An 18,123-nucleotide genomic window follows, 5' to 3' on the forward strand; every position below is an offset into this window, starting at 1 on the left:
GCTGGAGGTCCTGCGGCCACAGGGCTTGGTGTGTGCTCAGGACGCAGGAGAAAGTCAGTGGGGGTTTGGAGCAGGCGGGGCCCTCCCCCGGCGGTGAATCCATGCGCTGGGAGTGAGGGTGGGCCCACGATGGCGGCTACGGAGACACCAGGCCTGAGGGGACGCCAGTGAAGGGAGGGGCAGAATCAAGGATGTCGCCCACGTTTCTGGTGGAGCAAGTGAGAGTGGGCGATGGGCCTGCAGGAGTAGGAATTGGGTCTGGGGGACCCAGAGCTCCGTCTGGGAGGCAGCCCGTGGAGATTCCTGCAAGGATCTGACCCCGAGGAGGCCGGAGCTGGACCAACATGGTGCTCACCTCCAAGCGCAGTAAGGCGCCCACCCAAAGGGGGTGTGGATGGGGGCGGCAGCGTTGGATGTCCACCCACGGAGGCGGCGGGGGCGGTCAGTTGTGGCCACTGGTGCCCAAGAGCAGTGCAGGCCCAGGCAAGGTGCACTGGTGTTAGGGCCGGGGACACCGGGCCGAGGCTGTGGGAAACCCAGATTCTGAACTCTCCTGGTGAAGCTTTGAGCTGACAGCACTCTGAGCAGATGCAGCTGTAAGTGGATTAAACTCCTACGCAGCCCAGAGAGCCCCCTAGTTCTGTCTTAGGGGCAGAGCAGGGCCTGCAAGCCTCTCCCAGACCTTCCATGGGGGGCGGGTGCACACTCTATCGGAGGCTTGTGGCCAGGCCGAGACACTACCCACCCCACAGCGCCCTGGGCCACAGTCCACGCACGGGAGGGTGGCAGGGGACGGCAGGCCCGGCCTGTTGGGACATCTCACGTGCAGAGCAGATAGAAGCTGAGCGACCGCTTGGGTGTACGAGCCGGGAAGCCACGGTCTGGCTGAGACGTGGAGGTGAAGGAGGCCACGGGGCCGTGTCCAGGAGGAGGGGCCCGTGTGTGGGGACTGAGCTTGGCCAGGCTCGGTTGTGCCCCGAGCACCAGAGGTGCCCATCCCTGGGAAGGTGGCAGCAGGCCTGGGCATCACATCTGAGAAGTGGGCACGGCGGGGGCGGCGGCCAGGTGTGCGAGCCCCATGTGCGGAAGGGGCCAGCGTATGCAGGGAAGGGACCTCGGCGCCCTGTGGGCCCGAGCAGGCCAAATCTAGAAGACTGCCTCCCCGACGCACACACACGGCTGCTTCGGCTTAAGGTCATTGGCGTTGGGTTTCTCTCGGTTTGGACAAGAAGGGGTCTCTGGTCCACTGGCAATGGATGGCGCAGAGGGAGACCTGTGGTGGTGAGTGGGGAGGGGCGGATGGGAGACCAGGTGATGGCGGATGTCAAGCCTGTGGCTAGAAGACGCGGTTTTACTGAACCGCCCTGGCTGTCCCCGTGCCGCCCCGCCCAAGGGCCCTGCTGAGTTCAGTGACATCCATGCCACCAGGCAGAGCGTGGAGGTCAGCAGGGCGGCGCCCTTGGCTCTCTGGGCCTGGCTTCTCCTCACCAAGTGGATGTAATGACGGAACCTCTGCTCGGAGAGGCCCAGAGATTTCTGGGAGGATCGGCCTGCGGCGGCTTGGCTCTGAGCGGAGGGAGGGGACGTGCTCCAGGCTGGGTGTGCCCGTCCCCCCCCCCCGGAACCCCCACCCCGGGAAACGTCATGTTGCTGTCGGAGGTGCATCCGCGACACCCACTCTTTTTTTTTTTTTTTTTAAGATTTTATTTATTTATTTGACAGAGAAAGACACAGCGAGAGAGGGAACACAAACGGGGAGTGGGAGAGGGAGAAGCAGGCTTCCCGCCGAGCAGGGAGCCCGATGCGGGGCTCAATCCCAGGACCCCGGGATCATGACCTGAGCCGAAGGCAGTCGCTTAACCAACTGAGCCACCCAGGCGCCCATCCGCGACCCACTCTTGCGCGGTCACCTGGACGGGGGTCTAGGGTACTGAGCCGGGCTCTTTACCGTCCGGAGGCAACCAGCTCCGCTCGAGCCCACTGGAAGCCGTCCGTGCACTCGGAAATAGAAACTATGCCATCAGCCCCGCGGCCCCCAGTCATTGCCCAGGACATAGCGTGAGGACAGCAAAAGCTAATGGGGAGAAGGGCATTAGTTAAAAAATGTCCTTGCCGGAGGACAGACTTTACTTTTTATAATGCACCGTAAGGATGAAATGAAGACACCTCTGAGAGAAATTATTCCCTACCTGTGATTTGGAAATACTTCTGGGGCCCGTCTGCAGAAGTCGGGCTCCAGGGAAGGGGCCTTCATGCTTACAGCCCCCGGGCCCCGTCCAGCCTCCTCCCTGAGGTTTGACCACTCCTGCTGGTGGCTTCCCCCTGACGGTGTGTGAGCGCGGGGCAGGGACCTCAGGACAGGTCGGTCAGGAGAGCCGGGAGCCCAGCCCCTACAGGATAGCAGGTCCTGATGCATGTGTGTTTGGGACAGTCCCGGTGACAACCCCGTCCCAGCCGCCAACTTCCTGTGCATGGGACGGAAGGAAGGGGACAGCCCAGTGGGGCGGGGCCTGGGGAGGGAAATGCCCCGTCCCCCTCACACCTTGGGGTGCCAGGAGCAGGGGAATGAAGAAAGCCAGGAGCGACAGGGTCCACCATGGGGGTACCTGCTGCAGGGCTGAGCCCAGCCCACTGCCATTCTTAGATGCCAGAGGATTTGGGGGTCTCTTGGAGGCTGTGCCCCTAATGGGGGCTGGTGGCTGCCAGTGGCTTCGTGTTCCATGCTCGTCACGCAGCCATGAAGTAGAAATGTCCCCCTCCTGGCACACGGGGCAGGAGAGGCCCATCCCGGCCCAGTGCAGGGCCTCCGACCTGGGGCCTGTCCAGGCCCTGTCCCGGGCACCCAGGACCCTCCCAGCCCCAAAGAATCTGCCTACCAGGCCCTCATGCTGGGCCCCAAAATATACCGGCCTGGAGCCTGCTATGTACACCAGGCCCTGCCCCCTGCCCGGCCACTCGCCCGGAGATGGCCACACGGCCAGTGCTCTGGGCAGCAGGGCTCCAGCACCCCGGGCCCACGTGGCCGCCCGTGGCCCCAGCTGGCTCAGTGGCAGAAGCTGCATTTCAGAGAGGCCACGGGAAGGGTTCTCTCCAATCCTGGCTTCGTGCTACTGCAAAGGGTCTTTCCGTTCTTCACTTCTCAGGAGAGACCTCCTCCTCCTCCTGGGGATGCGAGCCCCACTGCCCTGAGAACTGCCGGCCCGTCAAACAAGGTTGCGCCCGATTCTCGGACGTCCGCCTTGGGCCCCCACCGCCCGGGTACAGCCCCATCCTCTTCCTCGACAGCCTCCGTGAGGTAGGGGCAGGGAGAGCCCCACCACCACCCCCGCCATGGCTCAGCCCACACACTGCCCAGCGCTGAGCCAGGGCACCTGGGAGCCCCTCTGAGCCCTCCCCCATCACTCCTTCTAGGAGGCAGACTGCAGGCCCAGAGGCAGCCTGGGCCCCGGGAGGACAATGCCCGCCGTGCAGGACCCGCCAGGAGGCAGCAGGTAGGAGAGGTTGACCGACTCGGGGCGTTTGTGGGTGTAGCCTCCCAGGTGCGTGCAGGCAGAGGTCAGGGTGCCCGGGGGCTGCAGGTGCTTCTGGGGCCTGGACAGCAGGAGAGGCCGGGCTTGCCGCCTCACAGGAGCCCAGCCCTGGTCCAGTCGGGCTCAGGTAGGCCCGAGGTGGGCAGAGCAGGGCGGCCTGCTTCTTCACATAATGCCAGTGGTGGGGAAGCTGCGCCGGTCCTTCCTCCGGGCCGGCTGGGCAGAAAGGGATGCTCCTCGAGCGTGCGCAGAGGCCGGGAGGGGCCCACAGCGCGGGCAGAGCGTTCCTCACTGTTGCGTGCCAGGCGGCCACGGGCTCACCACACGCCAGCCACATGCCTGCCACAGGCCCGGGGTCCCCAGCGGCCTGTCCTGCAGCAAAGCAGACCCACTGGACAGGGCTGCGTGCCCCACTGCGGGGGCTGAGGAGACCGCCCTCGCCAGGACCGTGTGGCCCAACTGAGTTCACCTCGCTCCCCCCGGGGCTCCCCCAGCAGCTGGGAGCCGTGGAGAGCTGGCTGCAGCACCGTGGGCCGCACACAGGGGTGCAGAGCCCCCGCCCCCCCTCCCCCCCGAGCAGAGCAGACCTGGGGCTACAAGCAGGACATCCTGACTGCGGTGCGCCGACCCTGAGAAAAATCACCTGCTCTTGAAAGACAGGAGCCCTCCCTCGGGAGACAGGGTGCACGGGGCCCAGCGTGGGCAGGGCGGGGGACAGCGTGGCCCCTCGGCGACGGGGATGGGTGCCAGATGCCCACCTGCGAGCGAAGGCAGGCCTCTGACGGGCGCGTGTGGTCCCATCTCCCAGGGGCCGAGGCGCCCGCGCTCGGGGCGCACCTCTCTCTTCACCCGCCAGCCAGGGGGCTGCAGAGAGAGCCACGCTCGTGGGCAGAGGCCTGTGGGCATAGACCCGATGACGAAACTTGAGGAAACTGAGAAATCGAGGAGAAATGGGAAGAGGGCCGCCACAGCCTGACGCCTTCCCGCAGTGAGATTGCTCATCGCTGACGCCAGTGGGCGTGGGCTGGACCGGGACTCCCGGAGGCTGGCACCGTGTCGGCCGGCTGACAAGCCTTTGATCCCGCTCACGCGGCAGAGCCGGGACGCGCTGTTTCCCGGGGAAGGTGCCTCCCTTGTGTGTGGCTCTGAGTCATGGTGTGTGAATTAACTATGAGGCCCGCTCTGCACAGTAACTAGAGGAGCAGAGACGTGGGAAAAACGGCCAAGATCTGCTAAACGTGGAGACGCCACGGCCACCCAGTGTTTCAGTGGCAGGAACGCATGTGTGGACCAGAAGCAGACACAGCTGCCCACAGCCCCGGGCTCCAGGCTCTGGGCTCAGGGCTCAGGGCTCAGGGTTCTGGGCTCAGGGCTCAGGGCTCAGGGCTCAGGGCTTAGGGCTCAGGGCTCTGGGCTCCGGGCTCAGGGCTCAGGGCTCAGGGCTCAGGGTTCTGGGCTCCGGGCTCAGGGCTCAGGGCTCAGGGCTCTGGGCTCCAGGCTCAGGGCTCCGGGCTCAGGGCTCCAGGCTCAGGTCTCAGGGCTCAGGGCTCAGGGCTCAGGGCTCAGGGCTGTAACCGTGGCAACTTCGAGCAAACAGAAGGCCCTCGCTGTCCGGTCCCTCCTGAGGAAAATGAGGGAGGGGTCCGACTGGGGTCCTCGTCGTGGGGGGTGATAGCACCAGGAGGGAGGGGTCCGACTGGGGCCCTTGTCCTGGGGGAGTGACAGTCCCAGGAAGGCACGTTTGTGTGTGGAATGCTCCGCATCTTTGTGAGTGAGCTTTGTGAGCTGGTGACATGGCCGTGACGCATTCTTGCCCCCATCTGAGGTTCATGGGGGCTGTTGCCCCTTCTCCCCGGGAAGCCCGAATCTCTGGGCAGCCCAGCTGACGACTTCTGCATATAAGAAGCCTGGACAGATGGTTTTCATGGTGAGCTCCAGTGGATCTCGTGACTTGGGGGGCACATTTGCAGGCACAGGTCTGAGCCTTGTTGTGGCTGTAGAGCGCCCCCCTGAGCCCCCTCCCCTGCCCCTGTCACAGGGTCTGTGTGGCACGTCACCTCTCTCAGACCCCACCACCCCCACAACTGCCTTCAGGGCCCCCTGCTCTGTGCCCCCGAGTCCCCCTACCCATCTGGGTACCTTGTGGTCCCCCGGCCCCATGCACAGAAGAGTGAGGGGGAGCCTGCCCAAGGCCCCCAGCATCGGCCCCAGCACCCCCTACCAGCTCTGCTGTGGGGACACGGGGTGTCCCGATGTCCCCCCACCAGTCTCCGACTCTGGTTCGGGCACCAACTCCCCACATCAGCGTCCAAACCTGGCTCTTGACCCCCAAAGCCCACCTTTTGGAATTCTAAGAAAACCATCCTTCCTAGCAACCCAGGATGACTCTGGCAGGTCAGAAAGCCTGGACTTCACGCTGGGTCTGGTTGGCCGTGAGGAACCCCCACCGGGTCTCGGCCACGTCTCAGATGTGTGGTGGCCCTCCGGACCACCCCTGGGGTCACCTCCACGTGCACGAGACAGGGCCAAGGGAACGAGATGCTCCTGACGCTCTGCGAGCCCACAGCTGCCAGGACCCACGGGGGAGAGAGCATCTGGGAGGGGCTCTGGCAGTTTCCTGCCACAGGCCAGCCCCCACCCAGCACGCAGCCACCGCCTTCCCCTCCCGAGGGGCCTGCGATGCCATCTCACACACACCCTGGCCTCCCGAGAAGGCCACCACTCGGACTCCACCTCCTGTAACGGGGAGCGGGCCGGTGGTGGGGTGCTGGGCCCCGTCGGCTCTCCCCACAGGTCCCCCCCAGACTGCGTCAGGCCAGCTGGGCATCCCAGCCTGGCATTCTGCATTTCTGCCTGTGGGTTTGCAGCCTGCCTCCCAGTCTAGACAGAGCCCCCTGGAGGGAGTGGCCGTGGGGGGAAAAGGCTGGGAGGGGGCGGCCCCCCCCAAGCTCGTCTCCCCCTATGGCAACAAAGGGGCCGCACCCAACACAGCCCCAGGGATGCAGAGCCGAGGGCCCTGGTACCACTACCCCCAGACCACGGGCTCTACCCATTTCCTCTCGCCCCCCAGCGACTCCAGAGCCTCCGTCCTTTCCAAGTTCCCAAAGTTAAGAATTTCCGTGGGGCCAAGATGGGGGGGTGTGCAGATGGCTTCCACACCCAGAAACCCACCACACACTGCCCCCCTCCCAGTGGCCAGCGACCAGGGGCGCAAAGTGGTCTGTGGGTGTTGGCAGGGGGTTCAAGAACCCCCGCGGGCAGCGGGACGGCGGCACCACTGGGCTGACGTGACTGTCCCAGCCGTGCGTGCGTGGGTGTCAGACCCCGAGGTTGGAGAGGGTGGGAGAAGCAGTCCAGGTGGCTGCCATCCCACCTGGGGTGACCCAAGTGGGGAGCAAGGGTCTGTGGGAGCGGTCACGGGGGCTGGGCTGCGGGCCTGGGGCACGGCACCCGCAGACACAGGCCGTCTGTCCCGCAAGAGCACCTCGGACGTACCCTGAGCCCCCTGCGGCCCCACGGACAGGAGTCCCTTCTAACGTGCTCCAGGGCCCTGGGAAGGACAGGTCTCGCTGAGCCTCCAGCCGCCTGTCAGCTGTGGACCCTTGTCTGTCCCCCCCTCCCTGATGACCCCTCAAAGCCACAGTAAACCACGCGCTTGCTCATCTACTCACTTTGCCCACAGAGCAGCCCATTATTACCATCCGGGAGGCTCACACAATAGAAATGATTGAAAAAGATTAAGAGGGACTCGCCACCCTGTAATTTTGGAGCTTGGCAGAGGTTTTAATTTACATAAGAAGGGTAGAGCATTCCAGAGGAATCCTTTGCCTCTTGTTACAACTTCCAGACATAATTCTGCATTATCTTCACTGTCTAAGAATCACCTTTGTGCATTTTGGTGGAGGGAAGGGAGGTGAAGGGTCGGTCAGGCGCCATGGCCACTGGGCTTCTACCCTCCAGCACACATGCTCTGACTACTTATTCTTGGGGTGTGTGCCTGCCCAGGGTAGGGGGCACTCAGGGGCAGCCAAGTGCTAAGGGTCCCAGCCCCCGGCCCACGCGGGGCCCCTCGCCACACAGAGCCCCACCCAGCCACGCTTGGCAGAGTCCCAGGCTGGGAGGGCCCTGCGTGTGCCTGACAGGGAAGGGGCCTGCTGAGGTCCTGAGCCGGGTCCTGGGGTCCCAGAAGGGGTGTGGCCCCGTCTGACTCCATTTCCCCAGGGAATGGCATGAACTGGGGCCCTGTCTTCTCCACTATCTCAGAGCCTGGGCCCTGAGTTGCTCCCTCCTCAGGCTCGGGTGGGTCCGCAAGGCCAGCCATCTCCTGCAGGGTGAGGCAGCCTGTGGATGGGGCCCCTCAGTGTGGACCCAGACTGGGCGGGTCGGCAGATGGCCGTGGGAGTTGCGAATCTACTCCATCCCTGCGGCAGAGTGTGGCACTGGCCCAGCCAGGAGCCACGAGGCTGCTTCGCTGTGCCCACGGCCTGGGGCCAGGCTCCGTCCCGAGGGCCCCGGGGGCCTGCGGCTGTGCTCCGTGGGGCCCGGCCAGGCCTGGCAGCAGAAGCTGCGCTTTCGGGCTCACACCCAGCTCTGGCTCTTCACCGGCCGGGCCTGCCCCACAGGACCCCGCACCCCGCCGGGGCTGGCACCGCGAGCCTGTCCCGCTGACCCTGGAGGCCCCTCCCAGAGCATCTCTGGGTCATGGTGAGGCCAGCCAGGGGTGGACAGGACAGGGCCCGGGCCCCAGGGCAGACGAGGGGGGACGGTTCGTGGACCTGTGTCCCTGGGGCAGGGTCAGCGAGGAGCCCAGGATGGAGGGGATGGGGGCCTGCGTCAGGTGCTCAGCGGTCACCTGCACGACCCTGCGCGGATGGGCTGCCAGGCCCAACTATCTATTCAAGTAAAAACATTAATTGGCTCCATCTGTGTTGGCCTGATGACTGATTAAATGACTAATCACGGAAGTCTTAATTAAACCCATTTTTCTCCGAGTGAGCAGGGGAGGGGCTGTGCTGGCCAGCACGCGTCAGGCTCCGGCTGGCCCTGTGCTGAGCCGGCAACGAGCGGTCAGGGGCGAGGTCGCCCCCGGGGCCTCACGCGCGGCAGGCTGAGGGGTGGCGGTTCGGCGGGTGGGGCCGCGGGCCGCTGTGCTGTCCTGCTACAGAGCACACATTTAGGGTTTCGGGGAGCGCGAGTGCCCTGTTCGATGGAATTCTCGTGGGTGGCTGGGCAAGCTCACGGCCACATTTCCAAAATCGACTCCATCTTTTGCAGCTGACAGGATCTCACATCACTCAGGAACCGACAGGCCTCTGTGTCATGTTGTGAAACTCCGTGATGTGCCAGGAATGTCTCCGCAGGAAAGCAGCGAGAAGCTGCGGTGGAAGCTGGGCTCTCCCGGGGAAGAGCGGCAGGCCGGGCAATGCTCCGCGGTCAGCGGGGACCCAGAGAGGACAGGCTCGCGGTGCCAGCCCCGGCGGGGTGCGGGGTCCTGTGGGGCAGGCCCGGCCGGTGAAGAGCCAGAGCTGGGTGTGAGCCCGAAAGCGCAGCTTCTGCTGCCAGGCCTGGCCGGGCCCCGCGGAGCACAGCCGCAGGCCCCCGGGGCCCTCGGGACGGAGCCTGGCCCCAGGCCGTGGGCACAGCGAAGCAGCCTCGTGGCTCCTGGCTGGGCCCGGCCGGCAACTGGCATGGCCACAGGCCTCCCACCGCACCACGGCATCTCTGGGGGCCAACTCTGGGTGTACCCCACCCTCTCCCTCCACTCTGGGCCCTACACAGGGCTCAGCCCAGGAGGCTGGGGCAGGTGCTTTGAATTGAATCTCCAATGACCCAAAGAAACCCCACAGGAGGGGACGCCTGGGTGGCTCAGTCAGTTAAGTGGCTGCCTTCGGCCTGGGTCATGATCCCAGGGTCCTGGGATCGAGTCCCACATCGGGCTCCTTGCTCAGCAGGGAGCCTGCTTCTCTCTCCCTCTGCTTGTCCTCCCTCTGTCAAATAAATAAAATCTTTCAAAAAAAAAAAAAAAGAAACCCCACAGGAGGTCCGGGGTGAAGCCCACAGGCCCCTCTGCCCCCAGGCCTCCCCCCCAAGCCCCTTCTGCACAGGCAGGGCCCTCCAGCCTTTGGCATGTGCTGGCCCTCCACTGGGTTGCAGCCTGCGTCACCAGGGAGTGTGTCGGGGGCTCTTGGCGCGGGTCTGCTGCGGCGCTGAGGGGAGGGGCGGGTTGATCTCAGGTGGGCCCTGGGACAGCCCGCCGGGGGTGAGAGCTCCCAAGACAAGAGGCGCCGTGTAGGGGGCTCTGGTCCCCGCTGCAACCTGCTGCCCTTCCCCTGGCCACGGATCCCTCACAGAGTGGGCTCGGTCTCTGCCGCCCCGTCCGGCGGCTGCCAGCTCCTCTGCGTGTGTTCATGGGAAACAGGAGAGAGGGACTGATGGCTTTCTCTGCTTCCTCCGAAACTTTAAAGATGGAGAAATGAGCCCCGTCTCGTCCGAGCAGGAATAATAAACGGAAGCAGGTGTGAGGGCCGGCGGGGCGGACGGAGCAGCTGGGCTGGCGCTCGGGCCGCCCTAACCCCCCACGGCACCGCAGGGCCGGAACAGTGACCGTGACAGCAGACGGAGGCTGGCGGCAGGCGGGGCCCTAACCCCTCATACGCCCCCTGCAGGCCACTGGCGGGCGCCCCCACCCCCCCACCCCCGTGAGGGAGCAGGCACCCCCTGTGGGCTTTCAGGGCCCAGAGCGGATTGCCCACTGGGAACAGGGGCCCCTAAATGGTCCTTGGCCCCCCCGGGTCTAGGCTGAGAGTTCCTGGAGCCTCGGGTGCATCTGCGCCCCCTCCCTCTTGGCCCTCAGCCGCTCTCCCACACACGCGTGTGTGCAGGGGCCTCACTTGAGGGGCCGCTGTGGCAGCATAACCCCCAGTCCCAGTGTGAGCTTGGGTGGGGACAGACCTGCTGGGGGCCCCGCGGAGCAGACCACCCTCTGGGGCCGCGCTGTCTGGGAGAGAAGCCGGGGCTGCCCACCGTGGCTCTCGCTCGGGGCCCACGGCCCTGAACCTCCTGCATCCCGGGGGTCCCCAGGAAGCCGCAATGCTGTCCAGCTCAGCCCCAGATCCAAGCCAGCCCTGCTCCCGCAGTTAGCTGACTTTTCTAATTTTGGAACTGTCTTATGGACCCTCCATGGGGGCCACAGAAAGCCCTGGGGCTCACATCCCATGTGAGCAGGTCAGGAGAGTCCGGGCAGCTTCTCTGCCGGCCACACGCCCTCCAGGCGGCAGTTTTCCTAATCTGTGTCTTTGACTCCATGGCTCCCCGGTTCCCTCAGCCAGCACAACCCATTAGTAAAGGAGGACAGCCGTGATGCCCATAGGACCGTGGGCAAAGGCCAGGATCCTGGGCCTTGACACACACTGCCCCGGAGGTGGGGGGTCTCCCCCAACCAGGATGCGGGAAAGGGTCCCTGTGCCCTCTTGCCCTAGGTGGGCCTTGGGCAGATTGGTCCCTGTGCCCCCTCCACAGCCTGAAAACCAGTGACAACAAAGGTCAGGACCAGGCCTGACGAAGCCCTGAGCCTGTTCCCCCAGCCCCCTGCCCCCCAGTCCGGTCTTCAGCCAGTGGGCCTCCTCTGTCTAACCATAGGGCCACCAAGCCCAGAGCCCTGCTGGTCCCTCAGTGACCTGTGGGTGGACAGGCCCGGGTCACCTGGGCTACTGGAGACCTTTGGTTCACCCCAGGGAACCCCCTTCTCTTGCCACCCACCGTGTGCTTGGCCATGGGGTCTTCACACCCCCTCACCATTGCCTCCCTCTGTTCAGCTGCCCAGCGAAAGGACAAGCGCACACACAGGTTCCAGGCCCACTGGGCCAGGGTCTGGCTGACTGGCCTCAGGCTTCCTCTCCAATTATGGCCATTTCTTCAGCTCTGCCAATTTGTTCTCCCCCGCCAACACCCGGGCCTGCAGAGAAGCACTGAGGACCCACACGCCCCAGACCTTGCTTGTGGTCCCCATGCCCTGCCCAGGCTGCTGTGGGCATCGCCTCAGCGACAGTTCTGCTTAGGGTCAGACGTGCTCACAGTAATTCCAGTGGGACAGAGTCCCAGGTGCCTTCTTGAGGGGCCTCATGACTTTTCAGTGCAGTCCTGAGATGCACCTGTCCTAGTCGAGGTCACATGGCTCAGAAAGGACATTCTCAGGGCCTGAAGAAAGAGAAAGACATGGGGTCATGGGGAGCACCAGGGCCAGCTGTGCTGAGGGGACAGCGACTGGACTGGTGAGCCACTCAGGTAGCTGAGCACCTAGGAGGAACCTGCAGGGTTACCTTGTTGACCTTGACAGGAGGCCATCCAGTTCCCCTCCTGGGGCCTTGTGGGGACTGGAAGACCCACCATGGGAGGGTGATTCCATGCTACAGATGATTCTCACAGGACCAGGCCCCACCTCACAGGGCCACAAGCAGTCAGGACAAGATGCCATTTGGGGGCCCTCAAAGGATGACCCCAAATAGCAGTGGCAGAGGCCTCATGCTCTGCCCTCCACGAGGAGCCCCAGCCCTTCAGGACTGACCACAAGGACACGAGCTGGGGCCATCGGGGCACCACATCCCAGTTTGGTCTACAGGTGCAGAAACAGGCTTCTGCTTCCAGCCAGGACGAAGTGCAAGGGGCAGGATTTGGCCCTCTCGCACACACAGGTAAACAACAAACAAGTTGGACAAGATCCAGGAAACAACAGCCAGCCTTCACAACACTTTGAGGCCCCAGCTCACTTCCTGAGTATTTCCAGCTGTGGTGCAGGGAGGGGACCCAGCAGTTCCAGGGGTCCCCCCAAGGGCAGAGATGGAGCTGGGAGTCCTAGAAAGCCAAGGCAGCTAGAGTCTGCAGGAGGGGGCACAGGAGAGGAGAGAGTCCTAGAGATCTGCAGAGCATGAGGAACGTGCTTGAGGCCGGGAAAACCACAGAGAGGGCCACAGCGAGCCCTGCCCAGAGCTCACACAGGGCTGCGGAGAGTGCTCGGTCCGGCGGTCAGCCTGGAAGACCTCCAGATTCACAGGACATCAGAAGAGTATTTAGTAGTGGGGAATAATGAACCCTATCTTGAACCCCACCTAACAAACCTTAAAGCCAGACCCAAAAGGATCAAACCATCTCTAAGGAACTGAACAGCATCAAGAATATTTATAAGAATACAAAGTAGGGGCGTCTGGGTGGCTCAGATGGTTAAGCATTTGCCTTCGGCTCAGGTCATGATCCTGGGGTCCTGGGATCGAGCCCCGCGTCGGGCTCCCTGCTCGGCGGGAAGCCTGCTTCTCCCTCTCCCACTCCCCCTGCTTGTGTTCCCTCTCTCGCTGTATCTCTCTCTGTCAAATAAATAAAATCTTAAAAAAAAAAAAAAGAATACAAAGTAGCCAGTAGCCAAGAAAGTAAAATTCACGATGTCTCACATCTGACCAAAGATTACCAGGCACACGAAGAAAGCAGGAAAGTACAACCCATAATGAGGAAAAATAAACTAATCAAAGCCAACCCAGAAATGACACAAATGGGAGAGTCAGTAGATGGGGAGGTGAAACGCTGTGAGTGGATTGTGCATGTCCAGCAGGGAAGACTGGCCACGCTCGGCAGACACGGAGGCGTGAAGGAGTGGACTCACCCGCCGGAGCTGAAAAATGTGGGCAGGGACGGGTGGAAGGAAACGAGAGCCATGAGCTTGCGGGCACAGCCTTGGCGACCCCCCAAATGAAACCCGGAACGAAAAGACTGAACATCACGAGCCAGATGGCGCCTATCGGCCAACCACATGCAGGATCAGAGGCTCCAAGTGCTGCAGGGGAGAACGTGACAGAAGAAACAATGACGGCCAGAACGTCTTCAAACTTCATGAAAAATATAAACCTGTAGATTCAAGACACAAGGAACCCCAAGCACAGGAAGCTTAAGGACAAGGACACTAGCTGCAGATCAAGAGAAAACACAGGATGCAGTGCTGGGCCCCGGCCCCATTCCAGCTCCCAGCACCAGCCCCTGAACCCCAGGCCCCCAGCCCCCTGCCTGCCCACCGCGGGCTCCCAAGTCTGCCCAGGAGGCCTGTCACCTCTCCCTGCCCTGATCGCCCTTGAACCCTGGAGGCTCCGCCCGGTGCTGTATACGAGGTCCGTGCCCACCCAGTACAGGGCTCCGGCTGCACCCTCAGCCGCCTGTCTCTCAGACGCACCTCCCAGGTCTCCTAGGGCTCCATGCCCTCACCCCGCGCGGCTTGGAGAGCCATCCCGCTAATGGGCGCCTCCGGCATCACCTCACACCAAGGCTCCCCAGCTCCTTCTCGGCTCTGCCTCCGCTTTCTCGAAGCCCTGGGGGTTCTGTAAAAACTCTCAGGATTCTTGTAACCCCGTCTATTTCTCTTGAGCCTGGCAGGCTGACAGACTCTGGTTATTCTTAGTGCTGAATTATTTATCTGCATTCCCCTCCTCACCCACACTTCAGAATTTGTAACGTGGCTCCTGGGTCCAAGCCAAGGCCCATTTTCCCCCACTTGAAATGAAGTAATTTTAAAATCTTTTGTCTTTAATTTTTTATCACCCAAACCATGCCTGTGGTAATTAAGCTTGGCACGGGGTCGGAGCCTGGCGGGTCGCCAAGCTGATGCCAGGGAGCCCCCTGGCCTCCAGCCCCCCGCCCCTGCTCTGATGACAGGAAACCAACAGCCATGGAGGGCAGGGGTGGGAGGAGTCCCCCAGCCCCCCCGCCCAAGTCCCATTGGATAGATAATTCAGGGCAAAGCCCAGCCCGCCACACTCGGGGCCTCCGTCCCACCAGGAAAGTGCGTCCAGCAGCTGGAGGACTCAGGTGGGCGTCCACACTGCCCCGGCTCCCTGCTCCCAAGGTGGCGGGAGGAGGCTGAGGGCCTGACCCAGGGCAGAAGCTGACGACGTGCTCCAGGTGTCCTCACCGGCACACGGCACGTCCCCCGGGCGGGTGACCGCCCCTGCGGGCAGGCGGAGCAGGCACATCACCGTGTACCACGGAGAGGAGAACCTCTGGCCGGGTCGGAGCCCTCGGCCTCAGGCTTGACTGAGCTGCCTCGGGCTGCCCACCAGGGCCCTCTTGTGGCTGCCGTGGCCAGAAGTGAGGGTCTCTGTCCCTCAGACTTGGGGCCAGGCCTGGGCCCACCCCTCCTGTCCCTGCCTGCTACTTTGTTCCTTGCTGTGAGTCTCCCAGGTAACGACCTTCAGTCCTTCTGAGGGGGACCCAAGGGGACACACCAGTGCCCCCCATGGCCCCACCTCCCGCGGAGCCCAGCTGCCACCGGAATATAAATGCCAAACGCGGTGGACCCGGCGCATCGGCCCCTTCCTGGGCGGCTGCTCTGCCCGGCGTTGTGCGGCCTCGGTGCCCCCAAAAGCTCTGTGCACGCGGCAGCACCAGCTGTGGAAAGAGGGGCGAGCTTGTGAGGCTCGGCTCCAGCGTCCGTCCACGGGCGTGTTTGGGTGTAGACGGGAAGGCACCGGCCGGGGCGGGCAGAGAGCTGTCCAGCGGGGGCTGCGCACGCTGCGCTCGGAAGGCAGGCGTGGGGCCTCCAAGGACAGGATGGTTGTGGCTGGGCCCACGCGGGGCCGTCCTCGGGGCTGCAGTCTTCCAGGGGTTTCCTCCTCTTCTCCCTGCAGGCCTGACGGGGCGGCCACGACCGAGCCGGCGGCAGGAGCCTTCCCAGGTAGGTGGGCAGGAGGAGGACTCAGTCGAACGGGCCAAGGCCACCGGTCACCCCACAATCTGCATGTATCATAGTTGTGGACCCTTTGGAAAAGCCCCCTTCCCCTGAACGCACCCCTAAATTCAACACTGACCGTTGCTTGGGCAGCTCCCAGCCTGGCCAGCCCCCACGCTACCCCGGACACCCCCAGAGGCACCAGAGGTGGAGGGGACACGGATGGGCCCAGGGCCGCCACAAGAGCCTCTCCAGCCTCTGTCCCTTCAGAGGGCTGCGGGCACAGGGCAGGGTAGGGTGAGGTGGCTTGCCCATCCCCACCCTGGGTGCCCCTCTGTCCCCATGGGCAAAGTGAACATCCCTGGTTCCTTGTGTCCAGGGTCCTGACTGGAAGGCTGGCAGGCCTCCAGGTCTGGGCCCCCTCTGACCCCACGTGTATTTGGGAGTGTTGGCAGGGCCCGTGGCCCCTGAGCCCACCTTGTGCAGGAGGAGGGCTGGGTCCTGGGCAGCGCCCCCCACGTCCCCCTTTGGGCTGGCACTGGGAGCCCCAGCAGCAGCCACACGAGTCTACACTTCAGGCCCCTGGGCCCCTCGTGCGCGCCCCAGCGGGAGGGGGCGAGGGTGGGCAGAGGGGACGCCCCACACTAAGTTGGGAGGGGCCGATGGGGGATTGGCTGGAGGAGGGCCAGGCCCTGAGGAGCAGCAACTTCCAGACCACGAGGGGCAAAGCCAGCGGGTGGCCAGGTCCCTGAGATGTGGGCAGCGCCGTCTCTGTGGGGACGCCGGGCACCGGGCCCGCGGCCAGACCGTGTGGGCCGGGCCCTGGGTGGCCACCAGCCAGACCCTCTCCCGGCCTCTGGGAGAAGAGCGTCGGGAGCGAGGTCAGACGAGGGCTGGGCTGGGTTCTGCGGCCACTGCCCACTGCGCCCTGCTCCCCAGCCGGCGCCACAGGCTGGGGAGCTGTGTTCCTGGGAACACCTAGAAACCCGTGCTGCTTGGAAACACTGTGGCGTTGCCATGCACGGCGTCTCCTCCAGGCCGAGCGGGGGGCCTGGTGCCCCGGGCTGCGGAATGTGGGCCCCCTCCCAGGCCCCCCGAGCTGCTGAAGGAACTGACTCAGAGCCCAGCAAATTCCTGCCGCTGAGGCCCTTTCTCATCCTGCCCCAGGAACACGGGTGTCCGCAGGGCGCCGCGGGGAGAGGGCCTGCTTTCCAGACCGGGGCGCTGGAATGTTCTCTCTGACGGTGTGAGCCGACTCCTGCGCCCCATCTCAGCTGCGGCCGCATTCCTGGTGTGAGCCCGGGCCAGCCCAGCGAGCTTTTTCCACGCTCCGGTGCCAGCCCCCTTGGGCTCGGGGGAGGGGAGAGGACGGTTTCTATGGCAACCGCACTTTCTGTTATTTCTTATTTTCTTTTTTATGGTTTCTCCAACTTTGAAGCTCTGCAGACAGTTTACAGACTGCAAGAGGGAAAGTGCTTCTCCTTCTTCCGAGCGCACCGGAGGGCGGCCCTCCTGCCCTAGGCCACAGCCGGCCAGGCGGCCACGTTTTCGGAAGCTTCATTGTTTAAAAAAACATTTTAGAGGAAACGAATTCTCTTTCTCCTAAAAAGATAGGGAATCTTTTCAAAAGAATCCTTGCACTCAGCCGTGCAGCCCCGTCAGCGGTGAGGGGCTCTCCGTGCCCCCGGTCCCGGGGTCACCGGCCGAGGAGAAGGCCTGGAGCCCCCATCGGGGCACTGAGGCAGGGTCCCAGGGTCCCAGGCAGGGTGTGTGGGTGGACAGAAACCGAGGCCGGAGAGAGGCAGGGGCAGGAACCTGGGCAGCCAGGGGGCCCTGGGGGCCACGTCTGAGCGCCTGTCTTTTGCAGGGGAGTATGTCGTCATGATCCGCGATGTGACCGACCCTCCCTTCCTGGGCCACACGCTGCCCACCGCCTTCAAACACCTTCGGGTCTTGGGGAAGGGGACGGACCAGCAGCCCCACGTCCCTGGAGAAGGCCCCGAATCCCCAAGCTAGGGGAACCACCCCCATGCTCCTGACAGCCACCAGTATGCCCCTCGGGAGACCATCCTCACTTGGAATGGCGAGAAGCCCCCTCTGCTCTGCGGGGCACCTTCCTGCACTTGCGCGGTGGGACTGAGTGCGGGCTGGAGGGCCCCCCTCACGCATCCCATGGTTTCAATAAAACGCGCAACACCGACTCCCGAGAGGTGCCTGACCCTGACAGCAAGCCCCTGCCCACACAGCCAGGCCCCCTTCTGGCTGGCACCTCCAGTCCCCAGGGGGAGCCCAGGCCAGGCTGGGGAGGGGGCGGTCCTGCCCCACCCAGCTCCCCAAAGAGTCTGGCAGTGAAGCCGGCCCTACTGTCCCCTCCGAGCCAGCACTGCCTCCCGCCCACGATCCCAGCCTTGGAGGGTGGCTCGGCACCCCTCCTCACAGGCAGCCCGGGGACATGGGAACCCGCTGCCAAATGAGAAATCAAGAGGCAGCAGCAGGTGATTGGTTTTCCGGAAACGAGCTTCGTGTCTGGGGGACACTTCTTGGATTTTACAGCTGCCTCTGAAACCCACCCAGGGCCTGGGAGCGGGGAGACTTGGGGAGGCTGTGGCAGGCTGACAGGGAAGGGCGGGTGGCGGGGCCTCCTTCGGCCTCCACTGAGCAGGCCAGAGCCAGGATCCAAGGCCTCCTCCCGGCTCCAGCTTCCATGGCCCCTGGGGCTCAGCCTGTGCCCACCCTGCATTGGCTGGAGCTAGGCTGGGCCCTCGCTCGAAGCCCACCACTCTTCTCCGTCATTCTCTGAGGAATGAGGAACGGGGCGGGGAGCACCCAGCCCCCAGCCACGAGAAGCACACTGCTGCTCCCCATCCCGGGAACCCTACAGACCCCGCACCC

The 18,123-nt window shown here is 64.0% G+C and overlaps 1 protein-coding gene across 1 annotated transcript in view; it reads left to right on the forward strand.

Moving 5' to 3' along the window:
* Nucleotides 1-17,359, forward strand: part of MORN1 (MORN repeat containing 1) — a 53,414-nt gene extending 36,055 nt beyond the window's left edge. The window contains exons 11-14 of the mRNA XM_035019966.1: nucleotides 3,144-3,295; nucleotides 3,412-3,491; nucleotides 15,191-15,237; nucleotides 17,099-17,359. Coding sequence (XP_034875857.1) covers nucleotides 3,144-3,295; nucleotides 3,412-3,491; nucleotides 15,191-15,237; nucleotides 17,099-17,247 — 428 coding nt within the window. The 3' untranslated portion in view covers nucleotides 17,248-17,359. The remainder of the gene's footprint in view (nucleotides 1-3,143; nucleotides 3,296-3,411; nucleotides 3,492-15,190; nucleotides 15,238-17,098) is intronic.
* The last annotated feature ends 764 nt before the right edge of the window (nucleotides 17,360-18,123 follow it).

This window comes from Mirounga leonina, unplaced genomic scaffold (assembly GCF_011800145.1).
Source record: "Mirounga leonina isolate KUSES-001 unplaced genomic scaffold, KU_Mleo_1.0 Mir_173, whole genome shotgun sequence".
NCBI classification, from domain to species: Eukaryota; Metazoa; Chordata; class Mammalia; order Carnivora; family Phocidae; genus Mirounga; species Mirounga leonina.